The 21,626-nt window shown below is 43.1% G+C and overlaps 1 protein-coding gene across 1 annotated transcript in view; it reads right to left on the bottom strand.

Moving 5' to 3' along the window:
* Positions 1–1,967: 1,967 nt before the first annotated feature.
* Positions 1,968–21,626, bottom strand: part of LOC139538997 (pyridoxal kinase-like) — a 30,112-nt gene continuing 10,453 nt past the window's right edge. The window contains exons 3-11 of the mRNA XM_071341637.1: positions 13,037–13,141; positions 9,047–9,130; positions 8,890–8,924; positions 8,680–8,765; positions 7,117–7,162; positions 6,917–7,028; positions 6,690–6,826; positions 5,060–5,126; positions 1,968–3,247 (exon numbers count right to left, since the gene is read on the bottom strand). Of these exons, the coding sequence (XP_071197738.1) occupies positions 3,135–3,247; positions 5,060–5,126; positions 6,690–6,826; positions 6,917–7,028; positions 7,117–7,162; positions 8,680–8,765; positions 8,890–8,924; positions 9,047–9,130; positions 13,037–13,141 (785 nt within the window). The 3' untranslated portion in view covers positions 1,968–3,134. The remainder of the gene's footprint in view (positions 3,248–5,059; positions 5,127–6,689; positions 6,827–6,916; positions 7,029–7,116; positions 7,163–8,679; positions 8,766–8,889; positions 8,925–9,046; positions 9,131–13,036; positions 13,142–21,626) is intronic.

The following is a 21,626-nucleotide window of genomic DNA, read 5'->3' as shown; positions in this document are numbered from 1 at the left end:
CCACCTGACAGGTGTGGCATATCAAGAAGCTGATTAAACAGCTTGATCAGTGATAAGATGGTGCCGAAGAGGACGGCTGACGTTTTACATGCTCCGAACCAACCGTGCTATTTTGTTAGTTTTATTTTGTAACTTATTTTAACATAATGTTCCTGCTACTGTCTCTTATGACCGAAAATAACTTCTGGACATCAGAAGATAAAAATAAAATAAAATTGATGACCTACGATTAAGATTATCCTACCAACGGGGTCATTAAAAACTGTAATATCTTATGTTTCACCGAGATGTGGCTGAACGACGACACGGATAATATAGAGCTGGCGGGATTTTCCATGCACTGGCAGAACAGAGAAGCTACGTCTGGTAAGACGAGGGGTGGGTGTGTGTGTCTTTTTGTCAATAACAGCTGGTGCGCAATATCTAATATGAAAGAAGTCTCGAGGTATTGCTCACCTGAGGTAGAGTACCTTATGATAAGCTGTAGACCCTATCTACCAAGACAGTTCTCATCTATATTATTCGTAGCCATCTATTTACCACCACAGACCGATGCTGGCACTAAGACCGCACTCAACCAACTCTATAAGGCCATAAGAAAACAAGACAATGCTAATCCAGAAGTGGGGCTCCTAGTGGCCGGGGACTTTAATGCAGGCAAACTTAAATCAGTTTTACCAAATTTTTACCAGCATGTCACATGTGCAACCAGAGGGGGAAAAAACTAAACAAAACTACATTTATTTAATTATTTTTTTTTTAGCCTGGGGGGGAAGTAACAGAACTTAAAAAAAAAATGATACGTTTATATCTATTTTTATGTTTATCTCACATATAATTTTTAATTATGCATTAAGGTGTCTGTAATAGAATAAAAGTGGCAAAAACAAATGTACACATGAATAGATGCATTTCTACAGCTTCCAAAGTATTATTTTACAATGGCGGAGTGCCAGGATGGAGGCACGGTGGCTTAAAACAGCGCCCCGTCAGTCATCTAGTGTATATAAAAAGCAATGGTGACAAGCATCGACGACCCATCACTAGAGAGCACCATCCCTCCCTCAAAAGAAAATCAGAGCAGAGAAGATATCAAACTTCCTGTCCGGTCCCTATCATTTAGCAGTTCCCATGAACTGAGACACAGCAGTTCAGATACAGACAAATGGAGAGAGACTTTTTAAAAGACAATTCTGGGAATGTTGCATTGTATTGCTTCATTGTTAGCCACAGTCAAGAAGATTCATGCTATCCCCTTATGATTATTGATGGTCCTCTGTACAGTCCAGGCCTGAGTAGCAAGGGATGGATCAGGGAGATAACTGTGTCTCAGAGGCCCTCTGCTGGTTACTGTAACTAACCACACCCTCCTCTACCTCCAGTGGGGCTCAGGTGTTGGTGGTGTAACCACAGACAGTGTTGTTGCTGGGCAGACACTCCTGACATGGTTACGGTCACACAACCCAAACAAAAAGCATGACGGGTCATTTTGGTTGGAGTTGCCTTGACACAGCAGACTGATCATCTTTACTTGGCCTGCCTGTTTATTTGGGTCGATGCAGGCTATCCACATTGGGATTAGCGCAGCGATCTGATGCTGTGAAACCTGACCCTATAATCTCACCAGAATACAGGCCCCCACCCAGACGGTAAAATGATTCTCTGTAATATTCCTCCAATTGATTTCATCTCTAAACATTCACCTTTTGTGGCATCGTCATTTCCATTAGTTCAAGCACAAACAAAATAATATAGAAAATAGAGATTCACTGGTGGCATAAATCATTCATTTCCCAATACCTGTGGGATCAATTAAGTGCAAAACAAAGCTAAAGCCTGCCCCTATCTACACTCTCTTATAGGACTGTAGAATAGAAAACTACTGATCTCACTGTTATCCCACTCAAGGGAGACATAGCAACAGGAACATGAGGCATAGAGGCCCAACTACAACAGAGACGGGTGGGTTTAATTAAAATAATATTTTATTATTCCTCATCATTTATCAGAGCTTCAGCTTTGGCATTTATCTTTCTAACATTGTATAATAAATATTTATTTCATTACCTTTGCAGGCATAGATACAAAACATTCAACGACGGTATTCCTCTAAACGGCTATTTGGCTAAGGCCAAATTGTACTTCTTCCATACCAACATAGGCCTGTGTTCTAGTAACGATATGAAAATAGTAAGACAATCAAGACCATGAAAAGCATTCAATGATTAACATTAATAATAAACATGTTTATCAAGATTATCTGTGCAAATATTGTTACCTCAGTTAGAAATGTGTAAGACATTTAAGAATGACAAGAATTATTATTAGGACAAAGTACATTAATAGTAAAATAAATGTATGAATCATTCACATCATAAAAAGTATGAAAACAAAAACAAACAATTGTCAAACTATGAAATATTATACTTTTTGCCTAAAATATATATTTTTAAATGGACAATTGAAAATCTGATGATCAAACGTGCACGGATTAGTACTGCATAACATGCTTCATGGTAGCACAAATGTAATGCGTCACTGGATCTGATAAAAGCCTATGATGTATCACCAACCCATAACTGAAGCGCAGAGATTCTCCTGGTCAGCTCACATTGTCAGGGGAAACTCAGGGCCCATGCCAATACCTATGCCTTATTGAGGGCCAATCAGGTATCCATACAGTCACTTCGCTATTCTGATGTATGGTAATATCCACAACCTGTGTGTGTTCCTCTAAGATAGGGTTTCTGAAACTATGGGTCGAGACCCAAAGTGGGCCCTGGGTAATGTGAGAGGTGAGTTATGAGAATACATCTATAAAATCACACACTATTCTTAATTTGGGTCGTTAGAGGATTAATCGGGTCACGGAAGGACGGTCAATTTCTCAACTGGATCTCAAGCTGAGAAAAGTTAAACAACCCTGCTCTAAGACCATCTATGTTTTCAAATGGGTGACAATGCTCAGGTCATAGTAAAGACACATGGCAGTGACTAAGTAAATGTGTGTGTGTAGTGTGCAGGTCAAATAGTCTGATGTCCATCATAAACAGTGCTCTCTACAAGATCCTATAAGGCAAGATGACACCTCATGATGTAAAAGTCCTATACGTTTATTTATGAGGCGTTGGGTGTTATAAGATGGTGGCCTCCACTACGATGTCCGGGTCCTCAATGTCTTTTTTGCTCTGGACCATCCTCAGCTCCAACTGAGCAGGGTTGGGTCTCTTACCAGGGCCGGCCATCTCTGATGGAGAGGAGGAGAGATGTTAGACTGGAATATACACTGAACAAAAATATAAAACGCAACATGTAAAAAGAGTTGGTCCCATGAGATGAAATAAAAAAATCCCCAAAATGTTTCATACGCACAAAAAGCTCTCTCTCAAATGTTGAGCACAAATTTGTTTACATTAGTGAGCATTTTTCCTTTGCCAAGATATTCCATCGAACCTGACAGATGTGCCATATCAAGAAGCTGATTAAACAGCATGATCATTACACAGGTGCTGCTTGTGCTGGGGACAATAAAAGGCCACAAAAATATGTAGTTGTGTCATAACACAATGTCACAGATGTCTTAAGTTTTGGGGGAGTGTGCAATTGGCATGCTGACTGCAGGAATGTCCACCAGAGCTGTTGCCAGAGAATGTAATTAATTTCTCTACCATAAGCCGCCTCCGTCGTTTTGGAGAATTTAGCAGTACGTCCAACCAGCCTCACAACTGCAGACCACATGTAACCACGCCACCCAGGACCTCCACATCCAACGTCTTCACCTGCGGGATCGTCTGAGACCAGCCACCAAGACAGCTGATGAAACTGGGTTTGCACAACCGAAGGATTTCTGCACAAACTGTCAGAAACCGTCTCAGGGAAGCTCATCTGCGTGCTCGTCGTTCTTACCAGGGTCTTGACCTGACTGTAGTTCAGCGTCATAACCGACTTCAGTGGGCAAATGCTCTCCTTCAATGGCCACGGGGGCGGCAGGTAGCCTGGAAGGTAGGAGCGTTGGGCCAGTAACCGAAAGGTTGCTGGATCGAGTCCCCGAGCTGACAATGTGAAAATATGTAATTCTGCCCCTCAGCAAGGCAGTTACCCACAGTTCCCTGGGCACCGATGATGTCGATTAAGGCAGCCCCCCACACCTCTCTGATTCAGAGGGGTTGGGTTAAATGAGGAAGACACATTTCAGTTGAATGCATTCAGTTGTACAACTGACGAGGTATCCCCCTTTCACTGGCACGCTGGAGAAGTAAGATTTTCACGGATGTATCCCGGTTTCAACTGTACCGTGCAGATGGCAGACAGCGTGTATGGCGTCGTGTGGGCGAGCGGTTTGCTGACGTTGACGTTGTGAACAGAGTGCCCCATGGTGGCGGTGGGGTTATGGTATGGGCAGGCATAAGCTATGGACAACGAACACAATTGCATTTTATCAATGGCAATTTGAATGCACAGAGTTACCGTGACGAGATCCTGAGGCTCAATGTCATGCCATTCTTCCGCCGCCATCACCTCATGTTTCAGCATGATAATGCACAGCCCCATGTCGCAAGGATCTGTACACAATTCCTGAAAGCTGTAAATGTCCCAGTTCTTCAGTGGCCTGCATACTCACCAGACACGTCACCTATTGAGCACGTTTGGATTGCTCTGGATTGACGTGTACAACAGTGTGTTCCAGTTCCTGCCAATATCCAGCAACTTTGCACAGTCATTGAAGAGGAGTGGGACAACATTCCAAAGGCCACAATCAACAGCGTGAAGGATACGTCGTGCTACATGAGGCAAATGGTGGTCACACTAGACACGGACTGGTTTTCTGATCCATGCCCTTACTTTAAAAAAAAAGAAGGTATTTGTGACCAACAGATGCGAATCTGTATTCCCAGTCATGTGAAATCCATAGATCAGGGCCTAATTTATTTATTTCAATTGACCGATCTCCTTATGATCTGGAACTCAGTAAAATCTTTGAAAATGATGCATGTTGCATTTGTTATGTAGATTAGACAGTCATACAAACAGGCAAGTAGAGCCTTGAATATTATCTCACCGTTGGCATAGGTGATGGTCCTCTTGATAACATGGTGCAGGACTGAGACCGTCTTCTCACAGGCAGACTAAGAGAGACAAGTATGTTAGAAAAGATAGACTAGTCCATGGATCAAACCACATTTATTACATTATTAAGGATAATGTAGCTTGTTTGTTATCTCTGCATTGATAACCTCCCCAGTCCCCTGCATTACTGACCTTCTGGTCGTTAAAGCAAAACAGAAAACACCATCGTGTTCGTGAGAGTCTCATCTTTCCAAAGACAGGTCATAATATTTTCTAAGCCAAGCCGTTCGGACACTACAGATGATTTTGTGAGAAGACCGGCTTTTTCGGGATGTCTCGTAGTCTGACCAATCCAGCTCTATCACCTTTCACCACTGATAGGTGAAAATTGTCTGTTAATTGAACGATTAGAATATTCCACCCTGAAACATATAATTGTATGGAAGTGATTAGAATGTATAACATCATAATCAATAAATGTGTAGTCTAGTCAGAATTAGGGTAAAGACAATATGTCTTTATGGTATTTTAAACACAGACTGTCTGAGCTTGGTGCCGACCTGACTAGAGATTAGGAGAGAACGGGGAGTACGTCTCAAGGACAAGGTCACTAATCTCTGTCGGCTGGGTAGCAGGACATGTGTGTGCGTATGGTTGTGTGAATGTGTGGGCGTGAGAAGTCAGTATAAAATGAATTGTTTTGTATTCTTGACTTTAGAACGTTCCCGTGAATAAACCTTTTTGACTATTTTAGCTGGGCCTCAGTCTGTTTCATTCGACCAAGATCTTACAAATTCTGGTTTGCAGACTGAGTAATATAATTAAATTGGGTTATGTACCATGAGAACATAATTCTCTTATCAACCACAGATGCGGAAGGGTGACATAGGCGGATTGATACCCATCCAATGCAAAAAAAAACGGACATATTTTTATGTTGTTGAGTTTGATACCCTCATAGAGAACGTTTAGCTCCTCTGCCGTCAGCACTTGCCCTTTCCAATGAGCATAACCTTGGAAACAAGAGAGGTTAAGGGTCAGAGGTGAGGGATCACCTTAAGACCTAAAGCATACTCAACTTTACTCAACAGACTGTTAAGTCTGTCGATGTCTGCTATTATCCTGAATAAGAAGTTCCAACAACAAAAGGGGCTGTTGTTTATGGAGGGAGAATGTGGACTGGTAAGTTGGCCAGATGTTTTTTTAAGTAATTCCAGAGGCAGATTTGGTTTCTTAGGTAATTATAGAAACACTGATCTCTGTCATCAATCAATATATCGTCTGTCTGTGATCAGTTCTTCTTATGACCAGCAGGGGTCAACGTGAAGTAGAAGTCAGCGAGCAGTTATTCAGGTTTGGATTTGGTAGATTGTTGGGAGAGATAAAGAGGCTGAGAGACAATCAAACATGCTGACAGAGGAAGACTGACTACAATCTCCATTGTTAGACATTCAGTTACCTGCATCAATCATTCACTAGCATCTCTCCCTCTGACATTGGGCTGAGGACATAGCAGCTCATTGAAGAAAACAAGCCATTCACAACTGAGCAAGAAACAGGCCCAGCAACGATTCTAATCTCTAAACAATTCTAATAAACCCCCTGCTGGGGGTATTACTGACCTTCAGGTCATTGGGGTGGTGGTGGTTCCAGGCCAGCAGCATGGCAGTGAACAGGTCCCCCGTGCCCACAAACACTGCATCCACCTTGGGCATCTCAATACGAATCTTCTGGGTGAACTTGCTCCCATCTGTCCTAACTGAGGAAAGGACACAGTGTCAGTATGAGTCTGTTACCTTTTAACATTGGCAAGTTAAACTTTCACCCTCCCTCCCGGCCCTGGCCTTACCCATTTTCTGGCTCCCAAGGGCCACCAGGAACTGGTCCCCATGAGGAGAGGTCAGGTCTGTGCTGGTGAGGACCACCGTATCAGGACCCATTTGATGGAGCAGCTCCATCACCTGAGAGGGCAAGAAGCCTTCATTATAAGTCAAGATTAAAACCATCATCATCATGTGTATTAGTTCTATAACGGACAATGGAACCCACGTCAAGAGCGTCTTTTTCTGTGCTGATCGTCCTCCCCGTCAGCAGCCTAAGAGACACACGCAGAGAGGTTACAGTACAGGCACAGAGGTGCTAGACATACTTGCACACATTCCCAATGTAATCCCACATTAGTCCAGCGGGTGTATTTTGCAGGCAAATCAAGTCAAGCTATGTGTGATTCTGAATACATAAACCAGGGCACAGTTCCCTTACAGGTTTGGTCTGCTGCTTTATGAATAAAACATGAGTTTGTGACCTATAAGAGTTATTATAAACTGGGTGCTTTGAGCCCTGAATGCTGATTGGCTGAAAGTCGTGGTATATCAGACCGCATACCATGAGCATGACATTTTTTTTTATATTTACTGGTCTACTTACGTTGGAAACCAGTTTATAACAGCAATAAGGCCCCTCGTGGGACTTGTGGGATATGGCCAATATACCACGGCTAAGGACTGTATCCAGGTACTCCACATTGAGTCGTGCATAAGAACAGCCCTTAGCCGTGGTATATGGGCCATATACCACACCCCCTCGGGCCTTACTGCTTCACTTTACAAAGGGCTAAGAACAGCAACCAGGTTTTTCTCTGAGGTAGTACTACTGTAGTAAGCATTGATGGTCTCATTACTGTAACAGCTACATTATGACATGTTGTGTAGCACTTAGCAACTTAATACATGTAATCCGATGTATCCTAGTAGCCACTGTACTCACTCTGCCTCAAACTGGTCGGGTGTGAGGATATCAGCCACTGTACTCACTCTGCCTCAAACTGGTCGGGTGTGAGGAGATCAGCCACTGTACTCACTCTGCCTCAAACTGGTCGGGTGTGAGGAGATCAGCCACTGTACTCACTCTGCCTCAAACTGGTCGGGTGTGAGGAGATCAGCCACTGTACTCACTCTGCCTCAAACTGGTCGGGTGTGAGGAGATCAGCCACTGTACTCACTCTGCCTCAAACTGGTCGGGTGTGAGGAGATCAGCCACTGTACTCACTCTGCCTCAAACTGGTCGGGTGTGAGGAGATCAGCCACTGTACTCACTCTGCCTCAAACTGGTCGGGTGTGAGGAGATCAGCCACTGTACTCACTCTGCCTCAAACTGGTCGGGTGTGAGGAGATCAGCCACTGTACTCACTCTGCCTCAAACTGGTCGGGTGTGAGGAGATCAGCCACTGTACTCACTCTGCCTCAAACTGGTCGGGTGTGAGGAGATCAGCCACTGTACTCACTCTGCCTCAAACTGGTCGGGTGTGAGGAGATCAGCCACTGTACTCACTCTGCCTCAAACTGGTCGGGTGTGAGGAGATCAGCCACTGTACTCACTCTGCCTCAAACTGGTCGGGTGTGAGGAGATCAGCCACTGTACTCACTCTGCTTCAAACTGGTCGGGTGTGAGGAGATCAGCCACTGTACTCACTCTGCCTCAAACTGGTCGGGTGTGAGGAGATCAGCCACTGTACTCACACTGCCTCAAACTGGTCGGGTGTGAGGAGATCAGCCACTGTACTCACTCTGCCTCAAACTGGTCGGGTGTGAGGATATCAGCCACTGTACTCACTCTGCCTCAAACTGGTTGGGTGTGAGGATATCAGCCACTGCTACGACTTTGTCTCTGTAAACAGGCAGTATATTCTCAGGGACATACTGGAAAAGAAGAGGGTAGAGTGTTCATGAGTGGTCTGAACAGAACTATAACAATAATAATAAGAATGGACTATACGCATGGATAAATCTATAATAAAAGTTCTATAAAAGCATGGATACTAACCATAGAGCCTTGGTCTCCCATCACTGGATCACACACTGATAACACAAAGAAAGAAAATATGGAATACACTCACACCCAAGCTCTACATCCATCCACAACCTTGCTGAGCGTAGCTACCGTGTATGGGATACACAACTGTGTAGCAATAGTTACTCACCATATACCAGTTTGGGATTCAACCTCTTCAGCTCTTGAACAATGTCCACCACTGTCTCTAAGAAAGATGTGTCCCTGGTGTACCCTTGGGAAGAAGAGATCTCTGAGTTACGCAAAGGTCACTTCAAAAGTCACAAACCTCGTGTGTAAACGAAAAAAATAAATAAACGTAGTCCAATCTTTACAGAGCATAGGTTAACCCATAAGAGTCTAAGCTGGGCGATTTGGAATTTTAAGATCCCTTGAAGTAACAAAAAAATATATAATAATAGTAATAATTATTATTAGATGACAAATTATATTTGTCCTTACTGCTACATAATCATTAATATGGAGTTGGTCCCCCCTTTGCTGCTATAACAGCCTCCACTCTTCTGGGAAGGCTTTCCACTAGATGTTGGAACATTGCTGCGGGGACTTGCCTCCATTGAGGCATGAGCATTAGTGAGGTTGGGCACTGATGTTGGGCGGTTAGGACCGGCTCACAGTCAGCATTCCAATTCATCCCTAAGGTGTTTGATGGGGTTGAGTTTAGGGCTCTGTGCAGACCAGTCAAGTTCTTCCCCACCGATCTTGACAAACCATTTCTGTATGGACCTCGCTTTGTGCACAGGGGCATTGTCATGCTGAAACAGGAAAGGCACAAAATCATCTAGAATGTCATTGTATGCTGTAGCGTTAAGATTTCCCTTCACTGGAACTAAAGGGGCCTAGCCTGAACCATGAAAAACAGCCTCAGACCATTATTCCTCCTCCAACAAACTTTACAGTTGGCACTATGCATTGGGGCAGGTAGAGTTGTCCTGGCAGCCGCCAAACCCAGATTAGTCTGTCAGACTGCCAGATTGTGAAGCATGATTCATCACTCCATAGCAACGCGTTTCCACTGCTCCAGAGTCCAATGGCAGCGAGCTTTACACCACTCCAGCCGACGCTTGGCATTGTGCATGGTGATCTTAGGTTTGTGTGCGGCTGCTTGGCCATGGAAACCCATTTCATGAAGCTCTCAACAAACAGTTCTTGTGCAGACGCTGCTTCCAGAGGCAGTTTGGAACTCTGTAGTAGGTGTTCCAACCAAGGACAGATTACTTTTACCCTGCTTCAACACTCGCCGGTCCTGTTCAGTGAGCTTTTGTGGCATGCCACTTCGCGGCTGAGCCGTAGTTTCTCGTAGACGTTTCCACTTCACAATAACAGCCCTTAAAGTTGACCGGGGCAGCTCTAGTAAGCCTGAAATTTGATGAACTGACTTGTTGGAAAGGTGGCATCCTATGACGGTGCCACATTGAAAGTCACTGAGCTCTTCAGTAAGGCCATTCTACTGCCAATGCTTGTCTATGGAGATTGCATGGCTGTGTGCTCTATTTTATACACCTGTCAGAAACGGGTGTGTCAGATATAGTCAAAACCAGAAGGGGTGTCGACATACTTTTGTATATATATAGCATATTAGCCCATACAAAATATATATACACACACACACACACACACACACACACTCGTAGCCAAAAGTTGAGAATGACACAAATATTAATTTTCACAAAGTCTGCTGCCTCAGTTTGTATGATGGCAATTTGCATATACTCCAGAATGTTATGAAGAGTGATCAGATGAATTGCAATTAATTGCAAAGTCCCTCTTTGCCATGCAAATTAACTGAATCCCCCAAAAACATTTCAACTGCATTTCAGCCCTGCCACAAAATGACCAGCTGACATCGTCAGTGATTCTCTCGTTAACACAGGTGTGAGTGTTGACGAGGACAAGGCTGGAGATCACTCTGTCATGCTGATTGAGTTCGAATAACAGACTGGAAAATTCAAAAGGAGGGTGGTGCTTGGAATCATTGTTCTTCCTCTGTCAAACATGGTTACCTGCAAGGAAACACGTGCCGTCATCACTGCTTTGCACAAAAAGGGCTTCACAGGCAAGGATATTGCTGCCAGTAAGATTGCACCTAAATCAACCATTTATCGGATCATCAAGAACTTCAAGGAGAGCGGTTCAATTGTTGTGAAGAAGGCTTCAGGGTGCCCAAGAAAGTCCAGCAAGCGCCAGGACCGTCTCCTAAAGTTGATTCAGCTGCGGGATCGGGGCACCACCAGTACAGAGCTTGCTCAGGAATGGCAGCAGGCAGGTGTGAGTGCATCTGCACGCACAGTGAGGCGAAGACTTTTGGAGGATGGCCTGGTGTCAAGAAGGGCAGCAAAGAAGCCACTTCTCTCCAGGAAAAACATCAGGGACAGACTGATATTCTGCAAAAGATACAGGGATTGGACTGCTGAGGACTGGGGTAAAGTAATTTTTCCGATTGCTTGTCCGGAGAAGACAAGGTGAGCGCTACCATCAGTCCTGTGTCATGCCAACAGTAAAGCATCCTGAGACCATTCATGTGTGGGGTTGGTTCTCAGCCAAGGGAGTGGGCTCACTCACAATTTTGCCTAAGAACAATCCATGAATAAAGAATGGTACCAACACATCCTCCGAGAGAAACTTCTTCCAACCATCCAGGAACAGTTTGTTGATGAACAATGCCTTTTCCATGATGGAGCACCTTGCCATAAGGCAAAAGTGATAACTAAGTGGCTCAGGGAACAAAACATTGATATTTTGGGTCCATGCCCAGGAAACTACCCAGACCTTAATCCCATTGAGAACTTGTGGTCAATCCTCAAGAGGCGGGTGGACAAACAAAACCTCACAAATTCTGACAAACTCCAAGCATTGATTATGCAAGAATGGGCTGCCATCAGTCAGGATGTGGCCCAGAAGTTAATTGACAGCATGCCAGGGCGGATTGCAGAGGTCTTGAAAAAGAAGGGTCAACACTGCAAATATTGACTCTTTGCATCAACTTCATGTAATTGTCAATAAAAGCCTTTGACACTTATGAAATGCTTGTAATTATACTTCAGTATTCCATAGTAACATATGACAAAAATATCTAGACACTGAAGCAGCAAACTTTGTGGAAAATTAATATTTGTGTCATTCTCAAAACTTTTGTCCACGACTGTGTGTGTGTGTGTGTGTGTGTATGTATGTGTATATATAACCACTTATTTCTTGCCACTAAACAGTTTAAGCCCTGTCTATGCTGGGAGGGGGAGGGGGGGGGGGGGTTGGTTCTACTAAGCTATATGGAATTGTATTATAAAGTATCAAAATATTTGATGAACATTTTTATTTGGCCTTAGTGCTATTAGCCCATACAAACACATTGAATAACAGAAGTGTCTGTCCAATATCTGAGAGATATAAGAAAGATTAGGATGATTAATTTTGACATGTATTTAACCCCTTATATTTGGTACTAAACAGTCTCCATTTATACTTCCATTTATTTTTTGATCTGGCACCAGGGGACCATCAGACGAATCTTGTGAGGCCTGTGTGCGTACTCGAGCAAAACAATGTGTTCGTGAGTCTCACCTTTGCACAGAGGGGTCATATTAATGTGTAGCCCAAACTGTTCGTACCTTACAGACAGAAGTTGGCAGATCAGCTGTACCGACTTCAGGCGAGTCCCAAGACGCTTGTGGGCGTCATAGAGCAAAATGGAGAACACCATCGTGTTCGTGAGAGAGGGGTCATAATACTTTCTGGGCCAAACCATTAAGATGCTACAGATGACTTTGTGAGAAGACCAGTTTTTGGGATGTCTCATGGTCTGACAAACACCGCTCTAGCCCTGTCACCTTTCACAGCAGATGCGGAAGGGCAACATAGGCGGATGTGGTGGATTGAGACGCATCCAATGCAACAACAAAAAAACAACAGATCTCTCTATCTTATAACCAACATATTTTTAATGGGGATTTTTTTTGTATTATACTAATTTGATTTCCGCGGGGGTGCGGCCATCGACCTTAGGGGGTTAAAGATCAACACAGCCATAACAATCCTACATACTATCCTAGAAATGTTATTTAAAAAACTGCTTAAAAATGGCAGAATCCATATTGACAATAGAAACAGCTGCAAGTCTCACCCGTGAGGATGTAGTCATAATGGTTGACGTTGTTGAGTTTGATACCCTCATAGAGAACGTTAAGCTCCTCTGCCGTCAGCACTTGCCCTTTCCAATGAGCATAACCTTGGAAACAAGAGAGGTTAAGGGTCAGAGGTGAGGGATCACCTTAAGACCTGTGACTGTTAAGACTGTTAAGACTGTTAAGACAGACTGTTAAGTCTGTCGATGCCTGCAATTATCCTGAATAAAAAGTTCCAACAACAAAAGGGGCTGTTGTTTATGGAGGGAGAGTGTGGACTGGTAAGTTGGCCAGATGTTTTTTTAAGTAATTCCAGAGGCAGATTTGGTTTCTTCGGTAATTATAGAAACACTGATCTCTGTCATCAATCAATATAGTCTGTCTGTGATCAGTTCTTCTTATGACCAGCAGGGGTCAACGTGAAGTAGAAGTCAGCGAGCAGTTACTCAGGTTTGGATTTGGTAGATTGTTGGGAGAGATAAAGAGGCTGAGAGACAATCAAACATGCTGACAGAGGAAGACTGACTACAATCTCCATTGTTAGACATTCAGTTACCTGCATCAATCATTCACTAGCATCTCTCCCTCTGACATTGGGCTGAGGACAGAGCAGCTCATTGAAGAAAACAAGCCATTCACAACTGAGCAAGAAACAGGCCCAGCAACGATTCTAATCTCTAAACAATTCTAATAAACCCCCTGCTGGGGGCAAAAATAATACAGTCTCGGGTTTCAAAGTTCAAACGTCTAAGGAATGTGTTTATTAACTTCTAACCCTGAACATGAGTTGAACACATTTAACGGAAATGATAGTTAATCATGAGCAGGGGCTAGGACTTAAACAGTTGGTCAGTCATTTGTATTTATTAGTGATCTCCATTTAAATGCTGCCATGGCAGCTACATCACATAAAATATAATATAAAACATCACATAATATTATTACACCACTATATATCTACAATACAACATGTACAGTGGGGAGAACAAGTATTTGATACACTGCCGATTTTGCAGGTTTTCCTACTTACAAAGCATGTAGAGGTCTGTCATTTTTATCATAGGTACACTTCAACTGTGAGAGACGGAATCTAAAACAAAAATCCAGAAAATCACATTGTATGATTTTTAAATAATTAATTTGCATTTTATTGCATGACATAAGTATTTGATCACCTACCAACCAGTAAGAATTCCGGCTCTCACAGACCTGTTAGTTTTTCTTTAAGAAGCCCTCCTGTTCTCCACTCATTACCTGTATTAACTGCACCTGTTTGAACTCGTTACCTGTATAAAAGACACCTGTCCACACACTCAATCAAACAGACTCCAACCTCTCCACAATGGCCAAGACCAGAGAGCTGTGTAAGGACATCAGGGGTAAATTGTAGACCTGCACAAGGCTGGGATGGGCTACAGGACAATAGGCAAGCAGCTTGGTGAGAAGGCAACAACTGTTGGCGCAATTATTTGAAAATGGAAGAAGTTCAAGATGACGGTCAATCACCCTCGGTCTGGGGCTCCATGCAAGATCTCACCTCGTGGGGCATCAATGATCATGAGGAAGGTGAGGGATCAGGCCAGAACTACACGGCAGGACCTGGTCAATGACCTGAAGAGAGCTGGGATCACAGTCTCAAAGAAAACCATTAGTAACACACTACGCCGTCATGGATTAAAATCCTGCAGCGCACGCAAGGTCCCCCTGCTTAAGCCAGTGCATGTCCAGGCCCGTCTGAAGTTTGCCAATGACCATCTGGATGATCCAGAGGAGGAATGGGAGAAGGTCATGTGGTCTGATGAGACAAAAATAGAGCTTTTTGGTCTAACTCCACTCGCCGTGTTTGGAGGAAGAAGAAGTATGAGTACAACCCCAAGAACACCATCCCAACCGTGAAGCATGGAGGTGGAAACATCATTCTTTGGGGATGCTTTTCTGCAAAGGGGACAGGACGACTGCACCGTATTGAGGGGAGGATGGATGGGGCCATGTATCGCGAGATCTTGGCCAACAACCTCCTTCCCTCAGTAAGAGCATTGAAGATGGGTCGTGGCTGGGTCTTCCAGCATGACAACGACACGAAGCACACAGCCATGGCAACTAAGGAGTGGCTCCGTAAGAAGCATCTCAAGGTCCTGGAGTGGCCTAGCCAGTCTCCAGACCTGAACCCAATAGAAAATCTTTGGAGGGAGCTGAAAGTCCGTATTGCCCAGCGACAGCCCCGAAACCTGAAGGATCTGGAGAAGATCTGTAGGGAGGAGTGGGCCAAAATCCCTGCTGCAGTGTGTGCAAACCTAGTCAAGAACTACAGGAAACGTATGATCTCTGTAATTGCAAACAAAGGTTTCTGTACCAAATATTAAGTTCTGCTTTTCTGATGTATCAAATACTTATGTCATGCAATAAAATGCAAATTAATTACTTAAAAATCATACAATGTGATTTTCTGGATTTTTGTTTTAGATTCCGTCTCTCATAGTTGAAGTGTACCTATGATAAAAAATTACAGACCTCTACATGCTTTGTAAGTAGGAAAACCTGCAAAATCGGCAGTGTATCAAATACTTGTTCTCCCCACTGTATGTGTGTAGAGTGCCTGTGCTAGCGTTTGTGAACGTCTGTGACAGGGAGGGGACACAGTGGGGTGGAACTCCAAAAAAATGCTGCACTTACACCATTACCCAAATCATTTGTTGATGGGCAATAAGTGATTTGCACACAAAGGAATCTAGGTTTGGGCACAGACCTTAGAGGCCAAAGTGAAGTGTTTGGGCTACAAAATGTCTGTCTGCGTTAATCCCACATTATCGCTCTCCCGCTTTACAGTCACTCCTTCCTTGTCCTCGCCAACATCTTTCTGTTCGTCTTCCCTGTAGGTAGTGAACTCACTGACACAGATTCAGGTTTCACTTCAGCCAGATAACGTTACCGGATTACTCTTTTAAACATTAAAACAGACAGGAAGAGCAACTCACTGAACTATCAAATTAGATACTAACTACACTGTACGCAAGATAACAAATATGGTGACCACAAGCTAGGCCTATTTTGCTGAATTATGAAGAGACATTCCAGCATTAAGAATGCACGAGGGGAAAAAATAAATGTTTCAACCAGGAAACACACAGGCATCCCACTGAGTTTAGTGGAGGCCCCCTTGGCCCAGGCCCAAGAACAGAGAGATAAGGGGGACTTGTGGGGTGAAAGGGAAAAGTAGAGGAACAACAGGGCTCCTATAGCTTGTTCCATTAAACAGATTGGGCTGAGGGCTGTAGGCCTAACTAGATATTGATCTTCTCACCATGAAAGGATTCATGGCAGAACATCATCAACTACCAAGCCCCATATTGGGAGGTCAAGTCATGATTTAACGTAGATAACGTAGCCTACTAATAGTTCAAATGCAACCGTCCCAGATATGATGGCGGACTGAAGATTGCGGTACAGAATGCCTCATGAGAAATCTCAATATTCATTATCTCTAAGACAGACTAAATAGTAGCACTACACTGATGTGATTTACTTGGGGCAATAATATTCAAGTTGGATAACAACCCCCCCAAAATGTATAAGGCTACAGAAGTGAATTAATAAATATTACGAACGCAGTTGAGGTCAAAACATGTCTGAGAGGAACTATGAAAAAAAAAATAAAAAAAAATGGAGAACCAAACTCCATGTGAAAACTACGAGATTCCTCTACAGACACTGAGGATTTATGCTTTTCACCACCTGGTACGGTAAGAGTGGAAACCCACCTGGTACGGTAAGAGTGGAAACCCACCTGGTACGGTAAGAGTGGAAACCCACCTGGTACGGTAAGAGTGGAAACCCACCTGGTACGGTAAGAGTGGAAACCCACCTGGTACGGTAAGAGTGGAAACCCACCTGGTACGGTAAGAGTGGAAACCCACCTGGTACGGTAAGAGTGGAAACCCACCTGGTACAGTAAGAGTGGAAACCCACCTGGTACGGTAGGAGTGGAAACCCACCTGGTACGGTAAGAGTGGAAACCCACCTGGTACGGTAAGAGTGGAAACCCACCTGGTACGGTAAGAGTGGAAACCCACCTGGTACGGTAGGAGTGGAAACCCACCTGGTACGGTAAGAGTGGAAACCCACCTGGTACGGTAAGAGTGGAAACCCACCTGGTACGGTAAGAGTGGAAACCCACCTGGTACGGTAAGAGTGGAAACCAACCTGGTACGGTGAGAGTGGAAACCCACCTGGTACGGTAAGAGTGGAAACCCACCTGGTACGGTAAGAGTGGAAACCCACCTGGTACGGTGAGAGTGGAAACCCACCTGGTACGGTGAGAGTGGAAACCCACCTGGTACAGTAAGAGTGGAAACCCACCTGGTACGGTAAGAGTGGAAACCCACCTGGTACGGTAAGAGTGGAAACCCACCTGCTAAAGTCAATAATTGATCAATTGGGCGTACTTGAACGTGTCAGTAAAGACTTAAAGGAGAGCCTCGAAATGAGTACTTAAAAAGATGTGACAATGGAGAAACAAACAAACAAGCTAAAAAGGTACAGTCAATACTATTGAAACTAGAGGTCAACCGATTAATCGGAATGGCCGATTAATTACGGCTGATTTCAAGTTTTCATAACAATCGGAAATTTTGGACGCCGATTTTGCCGGGTTTCTTTTTTTACACCTTTATTTAACTAGGCAAGTTAGTTAAGAACACATTCTTACTTTCAATTACGGCCTAGGAATGGTGGGTTAACTGCCTTGTTCAGGGGCAGAATGACAGATTTTTACCTTGTCAGCTCAGGGATTCAATCTTGCAACCTTACGGTTAACTAGTCCAACGCTCTAACCATCTGCCTCACGAGGAGTCCGCCTGTTACGCGAATGCAGTAAGAAGCCAAGGTAAGTTGCTAGCTAGCAATAAACTTATCTTACAAAAAAACAATCAATCATAATCACTAGTTATAACTACACATGGTTGATAATATTACTAGTTTATCTAGCGTGTCCTGCGTTGCATATAATCGATGCAGTGCGCATTCGCGAAAAAGGACTGTCGTTGCTCCAACGTGTACCTAACCATAAACATCAATGCCTTTCTTAAAATCAATACACAGAAGTATATATTTTTAAACCTGCATATTTAGCTAAAAGAAATCCAGGTTAGCAAGCAATATTAGCAAGTGAAATTGTGTCACTTCTCTTGCGTTCATTGCACGCAGAGTCAGGGTATATGCAACAGTTTGGGCCGCCTGGCTCATTGCGAACTAATTTGCCAGAATTTTACGTAATTATGACATAACATTGAAGGTTGTGCAATGTAACAGGAATATTAAGACTGATGGATGCCACCCGTTAGATAAAATACGTAACGGTTCCGTATTTCACTGAAAGAATAAATGTTTTGTTTTCGAGATGATAGTTTCCGGATTCGACCATATTAATGACCTAAGGCTCGTATTTCTGTGTGTTATTATGTTATAATTAAGTCTATGATTTGATAGAGCAGTCTGACTGAGCGGTGGTGGGCACCAGCAGGCTCGTAAGCATTCATTCAAACAGCACTTTCGTGCGTTTTGCCAGCAGCTCTGCTGTTTATGAATTCAAGCCTATCAACTCCCGAGATTAGGCTGGTGTAACCGATGTGAAATGGCTAGCTAGTTAGCGGGGTACGCGCTAATAGCGTTTCAAACTTCACTCGCTCTGAGACTTGGAGTGGTTGTTCCCCTTGCTCTGCATGGGTAATGCTGCTTCGAGGGTGGCTGTTGTCGATGTGTTCCTGGTTCGAGCCCAGGTAGGAGTGAGGAGAGGGACGGAAGCTATACTGTTACACTGGCAATACTAAAGTGCCTATAAGAACATCCAATAGTCAAAGGTATATGAAATACAAATGGTATAGGGAGAAATAGTCCTATAATTCCTATAATAACTACAACCTAAAACTTCTTACCTGGGAATATTGAAGACTCATGTTAAAAGGAACCACCAGCTTTCATATGTTCTCATGTTCTGAGCAAGGAACTTAAACGTTAGCTTTCTTACACGGCACATATTGCACTTTTACTTTCTTCACCAACACTATGTTTTTGCATTATTTAAACCAAATTGAACATGTTTCATTATTTATTTGAGGCTAAATTGATTTTATTGATGTATTATATTAAGTTAAAATAAAAGTGTTCATTCAGTATTGTTGTAATTGTCATTATTACAAATATATATATATTTTTTAAATCGACCGATTAACCGGTATCGGCTTTTTAAGTCCTCCAATAATCGGTATCGAAAAATCATAATCGGTCGACCTCTAATTGAAACAGATGTTAATGAACAACATGTTTCTGAGAGAAGCCTTACTTGGTATACAGACTAGATCAATGCAAGAAAATCTGGTACTTACTGGTATTAAATAAAATGAGGTGGGAAGAGTCTGAAAGCGTGGTGAAAGAATTTCTCCTTAAAGCGCTACAGATTCCAGGCGATACTGCCGACAAAATCAAATTTGAACGTGTACACTGTTTCAGACACAGTACAGCGATACGAGCGCCCAATCGTTACCAAATTTGCATTCTTCAAAGATAAAATAATGGTTAAAACCCTGCGCAAAATAGTTGCTGGCACAAAAATAGGAATGAATGATCAGTTCCCAAAGGAAATTGCAGAACGGCACAAAGTTCTGTACCCACTCTTCAAGGATAATAGATTTAAAAGGGAAACGTGTAGCTCTTGTAGTTGATCAACTGTACATTGATAACCAACTGTTCTGAGACACCAAGACTATTCCATAGCTATTCTAAATAATGCAAAGTTTCCATAGAGGAGTCGAATAATGGAACACCGAATACTGTCCATGGTAGGGATTGTAATAAATAAAAAACAAAAACAGTAAAACAATCAAATACAACAATTGATAAAATAAATAAACTACAAATGTGACAATGTGGCTCGATTCAGTCTTATGTAGCAAAATTTGAAATTGTGTTTTTTCATTAGATAAAAGTAGAGACTCAGAGCAAGAAATTGGTAAATCATACACTACAGTGGAGGAACAATGGTAAAGTAATTCTGCTTTGAGTTGATAAACTTGTAACCTCAATTTTGAGAAAACGGCCCTTGAATGTCTTGGTACACCTACTGGAGAGCTCTTCTTTGTCTACACCCATTCAGCATCGTTCACACCCTCTTAAGCTTTAGCCCCACCCATCTCTAACAGGCTGACCACACCGTTGCAAAATAAATGTAGAAATCTGTGTTATTCAATTATTGCTCCAACGAGCGTCTGCGTTGCAAAGGGCTAAAATAGATATCAGTTCTATTTGACGCAGATCGCGCTGCAAGTCCTGCCTCTCCCATCTCCTCATTGGTTTGTAGAAGCAGGTACCCACCTGCCATCTCCTCATTGGTTATACCCACGTGGGTGACAAAGACGAACGAGGTCAGTGGCGGTAATGCACATAATTTATGAAAGTTGCAAATCGCAATATAAAGTCAAGAGAAGAAAAAGTCTGGAAGGAAGAGAGATGACAAGAAACGATTTGGTTGACCGTTTTATGGGTGGATTAATTGGCGGAGTAGAGGACCTTGTGCATTTCAGGTAAAACAACCAGTCAATGTTTATATCACAGGACAAATTAGCTAGCAACAGCAAGCTAAGTAAATAGGACAAATTAGCTAGCAAGTGCAAGCTAACTAGCCATAAATGTTTAATGCTTTTCGACCTGTCCCCAAATTAATATAATTGGTTCAGAGTTTGTTTTGCTATTTTAACCCGCGTGTCGTGATCGCGTTTGGTGTGGGGGGGGACAAAATACATTTATGCACGATGGCCGGTTTGGGTTCCGTGTAAGGATTCACATGTGAGGCCATGTACTAAAAAATCAAAGATTTTAAGACTAAAAGCTGGTTTATACTACGCGTGTTAGTAAATTCTATTCGTAAATTCAGAGCATTGTCAAGATTGTCCGTTTGTAAATTCAGAGCGTTTCCCTCTTGGAGTGTTCAGAGCGCATACTGGACACTCTGGCTGAGGAGTAGGGTTGATCCGAGCGTTCTGACCTAACAGCAGCAGTCTGAAACCCAAGCTAACTGGCTAACATTGGCTAGCTTGCCAGCTACTTCCAGACACAAATGAGAGAACAGCTCACTGACCATTTTACTCACCCTAGTAGAGCTGTTCAGGCTGTTTTTATGTTATCCAGAGCATTGGTGACTGTAGCTGTGCTGCTGGCAATAATTTAATCACGCTTTTTCCCCCAACGTTTACCGACACCGACCATATTCAACGGGTGTTGAGCGTTCGTAAATTCATCACGTTATTCTGCGCTCTGGCACACTCAGACGAGCGAGAGTGCTCTGAAATCGGAGTAGAGCGAATTTACCAGCTACGTCTATCGACAGTTGTCGCAGTGACATCATGAACATTCTATTGAAATGGTTACTTGCATGTTCAATGTTAGCTAGCTAACATTAGGCTATAACTAGCAATGCAAATGGCTCTGAGATACAAATAATATTACTACACATCATACATGTAACGTTAGCTAGCGAGCCAGTCAGCTAACGTTAGCTAGCTTGCTAACAGTACACTTTAACTTGAAATGAAAACAACT

This window comes from Salvelinus alpinus, chromosome 14 (assembly GCF_045679555.1).
Source record: "Salvelinus alpinus chromosome 14, SLU_Salpinus.1, whole genome shotgun sequence".
In the NCBI taxonomy this organism is placed as follows: domain Eukaryota; kingdom Metazoa; phylum Chordata; class Actinopteri; order Salmoniformes; family Salmonidae; genus Salvelinus; species Salvelinus alpinus.
Note: the sequence above shows the minus strand (reverse complement) of the source record. Positions and strands in the feature narration are given on the sequence as shown.